General features: G+C 38.2%; 1 protein-coding gene across 1 annotated transcript; it reads right to left on the bottom strand.

Annotated features, from left to right (window-relative positions):
* Positions 1-563: 563 nt before the first annotated feature.
* On the bottom strand, positions 564-6,153 carry anxa1a (annexin A1a). Its single transcript, XM_034212680.1, has 12 exons — positions 5,993-6,153; positions 5,347-5,427; positions 4,620-4,710; positions 4,259-4,353; positions 4,023-4,136; positions 2,707-2,797; positions 2,514-2,593; positions 1,748-1,892; positions 1,564-1,659; positions 1,405-1,463; positions 1,182-1,304; positions 564-1,096 (listed from the first exon to the last, which is right to left on the bottom strand). Exons 2-12 carry the CDS (start codon positions 5,404-5,406, stop codon positions 1,037-1,039), a joined length of 1,014 nt encoding a protein of 337 aa, XP_034068571.1. The 5' UTR covers positions 5,407-5,427; positions 5,993-6,153; the 3' UTR covers positions 564-1,036.
* Between the last annotated feature and the right edge of the window lie 217 nt (positions 6,154-6,370).

The raw sequence follows: 6,370 nt of genomic DNA, 5'->3' as shown, positions 1-6,370 counted from the left end.
AGAGTATTCCTGAACTCTGGTACTTCTACTTTTAAGTACTTATTCCACCTATGGTAAAAACAGCCTATGGTTGCCATGTTCATTACCCAACTTGTTAACACATAACATGTTTATTACCATACAATTAAACCATGTATAGTACCAAACATGGAAACCAAAGGTTCCCCAATGACAATCAAATACTATAGCTCTACTTTTTCACCCAATTTGTTTACCAAAAAAAAAGGTTAATCACCATATCTGATTTATTTATGCTACATTATTTCATTCATTGTTAATGTGTGGTTCCCTATGCTCACGGCTGCATTTCCCCCTTTAGATATACAATTTCAGGATTGGGGTCTATTCACCAAAGACTTAACATTTATCGTATATACGGCATGTGTCAATAAATGTTCTTTAAACAAAATGAAGTCTCTCCTGATTGAAATGATGACTGTCATTGTATATAATGATACAAATGACTATGTAAATACATATATGGCAACATTTCTTATAACTAGTAGATTCATGTCTTTCTGATATGGCGTATGTGTCAATGTGCAAAAAGAGGACTCAAGATAGGCTTTCATACAAAATGCTTTTATTCGCAAGTTGTCCAAGCTCCTTCAAGGGTAGGCCTGCTGCCGCTGAATATATTTGGTTAACTGTATACATCTGTAAGCAGCTGCACTGACTTCAGCTTCTTTTCAAACAGCAGATATGAGTCTAATGGGTGAAAAGAGAGTCAGCCTGCGCCAAAACATAGGTCCACTGTCACACTGCTGTCAGATCTATACCAGGATAACAGATTTGAAATAAAAAGTAATAACTCTAAGAAAATATCTACTGAAGCAGTGCTTTTTTCTATTCTTATCTTTGCATTGCTGTTAATATCTATCTCAAATTGCATGACAGTCAGACTTTTTTATGTCTTGTTAGTTCTCCACAGAAGCAAAGGGTACAATATGTGTCTACAGATTATAGGTGATTTTCCACAGCTGGGCTCGCTGCCAGATCTTCAATTATATGAGCCTTAAACCAGATTTAATAGCGATTAGTTATCACCCCCACAGAGAGCGAGCAGAATCTTCTCATAGTCTCCTTTGGTGTCATCCTAAAAGGAAAGAAAGGTCAGGGTGTAAATTATAGCATATAGGATGGTTTTATTGTTGTTTTCAGGAGTCAGATGTTTTGCTCACCAGAATATCCTTGTGGACTGTGGAGCCGTAGCTTTTCTTGTACTCATCCTTGATCCTTTTCATGTCAATTTCAGAACGGCTCACCATGATGCGGGTCAGGATATGTTTGCGGGTACCTTTACCCTGATGGTGGAAAAAAAAAAAATCAGTCAGTGAAGGCCTTAGACTGCCATGCATTTTTATAGTATATTTCTTAAGTAATAATAGAATACAAAAACTGTACCTTCATGGCCAAATTGAGCTTCTCTGCAAAGAAAGCAGTTCGGCTGCCAGCACACTTCACTGTGGTGATGAAAAATATAGGTTAACTTTACATCGAGTTTGTTCATAAATCACTGCAATAATCAGGTAATAAGTTTAGAGTTGAGGGTTGTTCCTTTACCTACTGCAGTGAGACAACTTTCAATATCTCCCTTCATCTCCAGGTCAATAGCTTTTGCCACGTCCACCTTGCTGTACTTTGAGTATCTGTCAAACACTAGAGGAGAAAGGAAGAGTCTTAGAGCTGACAGGAACAAACTGATATAAAAACTGATTTTGCTGAACAGGAGAGGAAGCCAGCTAACCTTTACGGAGATGAGGGCCACTCCTGTTGGTGAGGATTTCAATGAAGACTGAGCAGTCTTTGCCCTTCCTCCCCTCCCCGGCCTCGTACAGAGCCCTGGCATCGCTGTCAATCATCTGCTCACAGACTCCTTCAGTCGTGTTGGCCTGTGATGGAGACAAGCAGAGCAAACACAGCCTTTAACCTCAATCTGTACACAATGATAGTATAATGTTATAATGAGGCATAACACTTGCACCATAGTCTTCTGAGTGACACCATCATTTATTATTCAAACCTAAAGACTTCTAAGAATAATCTGTAAATGTAGTACTTTGCAAGCCTGTTTTATTATGTAATATTTGAGCATGAAATTAACATTAATAGGCTTCGCCTTTGTAACTAAATATATGCTGTGTAAAGGTTACTGGTTTTCTGTTCAGTCTTAACACGCCAACATTCAGTGAGTTATTTCCATCTAGGTTCCCATTTCTCAACATTTTATCATAATGCAGATTTAATATGTAATGGATGTTCATCTTATTGAGATTGTCTGCATTTTGTGACTTGTAAAACACCCAAATACAAAGCCATAAAATCAAATAAAAGGCCTGATTGTTAACTTAGGGAGTGAGTTTGTTTAACAAACCACCTTCACTTCAGCTGCAGTAGGGAGTGTAATGTCGCCTCAGAAGTTAATGCATCCAGTCGTGAATGAATAGCTGTTTGTGCTACACGTGTCTTCAAAATCTTGTAACAGGTAAAATAAGGTGTGGATACAAACGTACCTTGCAGAGTTCAAGGAGGGCAGCCCTGAACTCTCCACTGGTGTCCCCCCTGATGTCAGTCTCCAGGTCCTTCTTGTAATCTTAGTAAAAAAAGAAAAGTTACTTTTTTATTATAAGATTGAACAAATTAAACCTTTTATTTCCAAACACTAGCAAAACTGAACATTGTTGCCTAAAATATGTCGACACACACCTTCCTTGTAGGCTTTCTTTATTTCCTCAATCTCTCTGTTGGTTCTGGAGGCCAAAATCTCAATAAGGACTTCCTCTTCTGTGCCCAATCCCTGAGAAAGGGATGCATACATAGATCAATTAAAAAAGAGAACGACAACTCTGTTCTTCACTTGCCCAAATCCAACAAACCACACCTTTTACACTCCCTTACAGAAAACAATATATGAATATGTGGAAGTGGGGGGATGCCATCAGGTACCAAAAATAGGATAGTTTGGCCAAAACATTCGCCTTAGATGAGTCATTTATACATAGATTTTAGTATTGCCCTGTGAAGCCTTACACATCAAATAATAGTCAGAAAATTCAAAAAAAATAAAAATTGAGGTGTTTATTGCACCTTTTAACAAAATACAACAACAACATATTTGGTAATTATTTTATATATTTTTTTTTTGTATCATATTTGATACGTCAGGCGTTTATTGAACAAAACAACATCTCCTTTTGAAACAAAAACAAATATTGATTATTACATTTGGAAGATTTCGAACATGTCACAACCCGAACCAACAGGCTATATAAATACATAATATTTCTTTGCCATCTAAAAGTACATGCAAACACAAATTATGTTGTTCTCTCTGACTTGGTCAATATAACAGATTATGATAGCCAAGGAATTGTTTTAATAAAAATATCAATAACTTGTGGCAATTATTAGCAAGTGAGTCATTGCAACATTTGACTCACCGGGTTACAGAATGACCGGGTTACAAAAAACACGTAAATATCTAAATTTTGACTTTTAATATTACATTTTAATCTTTAATTAAATAATCTAAACAGTGTTTTTGGCATTGTGGTAAGCATAATGCAGATTGCATCATGAAATGTACTACAATGACACTGATTATTTTCCAGAGAAATGTTCTCAAATACCTGTTGTATATTTGATACATTTTCAACACGATTTTTCCATGAAATAAGCTACAAAATATAAACTGATAAGTTGCTTCAATACAGTAAATATTCACAGTGAAATATCAGTAACAATATAAAAGTAATTTGTACCGTAATGTATTCAATATATTCCAAAAGCGTCTGAACCGTTACATGACGGTAGCCATTTTGGATTTGGTCATTAAAAACGCTCTACAGCCTGCAGTGCCCGGATAATCCACCAGACGGCAGAAGACATGTATCATATTGCATGTAGGTCTTTTAGGAACGTACTAGTAATTTGGATGACGTAGAGGTCTCAGAAACTCATGTATCAAATATGATACACTTGGCGTTATAGAGTTGAGAGATTGTGTTTTAGTTTTTATGTACCTTCATGGCCAATTTCAGCTGTTGGGCATCGTACTGGGCCGGTGTTTTCAGCAGAGCCAACACCACCTCCTCCAGATCTCCCTTCAGAGCGCTCTTCAGTGCTGTTTCCAGAGGCTGCCAGATGACAACAGATAAGTAAGTAGTTTGAGAGAATGTGATCCTGTTTGTGTATAGTTGTATGTGCACTTTGGAACAATATCCTGTCTTTATGAATGTATTAGTTTTATTCTAATTACCTTGCCGGATGATTGATGATACGCCGCCTTGATCTGCTGTCTCTGATCATTGCTCCTTTTCACTAGCACTTCAATGATGGTGTTCTCATCCACACCTGCACAAAGGAGATGATGAGTCAAATTGCAATTTCTCATTTTCAACAGACACAAATATATGATTCAGTTGAGACTTGAGTTTGCGCTTATTTGAATAAACAACATTTTACTCCAGACAATTAGTAGTAGCCTAATGTTGCATGATGGCCAGCAGATGGTAGTAAAATTCTTACAGTGAAATCCAGCAAGTCATTCTTGTAGCAGAGACACATTGTGCAGAACCACGAAATGTTCATACATGCTTCAAAGATTTATTAAAGATTACCTTTTGCCTTGATGGCCTTTTCCAAAACTGCTGCATCTCCACTGGAGCTGAAATTAAGTGCGGCAGTCACCGTTCCCTCCTTGGCTAGGACCTGAGAGACAAACACATATTATTGTGTGTTTAGTAAATACTAAAGTTCTACCATGGTGTGCGTTTGGCCAGTAATAAACGTGCATTTTTTAAATTCCTTAAGTGCAAAAGTGTTTTAAGAAAAGGTAAAATCACAGCTTTCTCTACCCTTTCACTTTTATGTCTTGAAAGACCATGACAATACACTTCAAAATGACTTTACACATCTCCATTGAGCTGTATAACAGGAGAGTTAAATCATGTGATAAACTTGTGCAACTTTCCTGAAGTTCACTTTAAGAAACCAGAGGAAGCAGAAGCATTTTGTTCTGTTTGCAGAGTTTATAAAGGGAGGGGCTCAGATTCCTCCCACTATGAGTCACACACTCGAGACCTAGTATAGTATTTTTCCTCATCATAATCTCTATAGTCCATACTTTATTAACCTCATCCCCTTATCTTTCTGCTCCACTCCTTTTTCCCTTCCTTTTAAACATCCCACTCATTCATTCTTCTCTCTCACTTCACTTCTCGCTTTCCGTTGCTCAACTCTGCCAGATCAAAAATTTCCACCCTAACATACCACAGGAAGAGAAAAAAAAAGAAAAAACAGGGCTGTTGGCCTGAGTAATTGGAACAGAACGGCAAAGTTACGTACCGACTCATCGGGCATGCCCATATAGACCGTCTGCTGCATGAAGGCTTGGATGAAAGACATGGTGGGGCTGCTGGACTCTGACTGTAGGGGCAGAAGAGAAGATGTGATCAAACAAAGTCCACAAGATATATAGGCTAGTAGATAGTATTCAAAGTGGAAAGGACTCCTTGTGGTTCAACTAGGCGTAAAGATCTTATCTAGTGAACGTGTTGATCTTGTTAGCACAAGAAAGAAGGAACACGTTTGTTTTTCCTTCATTCACAACTGAGAGAGAGCACAAGCCTCTGCATATTTACTGTAGGTTTATGTTACGTGGTTTTCCACAATGGCAAGCATGTGGAGACTGCCTGGCCACACCCACGCTCAACACTGCTAGTGGTTAACATTATATTGTAGGATATATTGTCTCCTTTGGTATGCTTTAATATTTATACTTATTGACAACTTTGCTTGGTATTCAAATCAGCTAAACACTTTTTGCTTCAAAAATATCGCTACTGTTTCCACAACCACACCCTTATGATTGCATCAATACTTTGAAGGGGAATTTACAGGCATCCCATGTTGTACCAAACGTCCGCAATCTCTCAAACTAACTGCTGGAGAACAGATTTCATATTTCAAACATTAAAGGAAATTGTCTTACCGTGTGGGCTTGGACGGAAGAAGTTTGTCTCACTGAGATTCCAGTGGAGTTGAAGTGGCAGAGAGAGTGTATATATACTCATGATAGACCCCACCTAGTAACGGGTCCAGCCCATCCTCCCTCCACAGCTGCCATGATTGGGTTGAACCGCTGTCTGCCACAGCAGCAGGAGCGTAACGGAGCTCCGTCCAATGCTTAACGTCGTGCGTAGCCTACTAGGAAGAGTTTCTACTGCAGATTAAAAAAAACAGTCACGCTTCTTACTTGAAAACATATGATCAACATTCCGACCGTAATCTTTCATAAAAATGGGGATCTCGTGTAAAATCACTAATACTCGGGATACATACATCTGGTACTTGGCTTGTGTTCATGATG

This window comes from Gymnodraco acuticeps, unplaced genomic scaffold (genome assembly GCF_902827175.1).
Source record: "Gymnodraco acuticeps unplaced genomic scaffold, fGymAcu1.1, whole genome shotgun sequence".
NCBI lineage: Eukaryota > Metazoa > Chordata > Actinopteri > Perciformes > Bathydraconidae > Gymnodraco > Gymnodraco acuticeps.
Note: the sequence above shows the minus strand (reverse complement) of the source record. Positions and strands in the feature narration are given on the sequence as shown.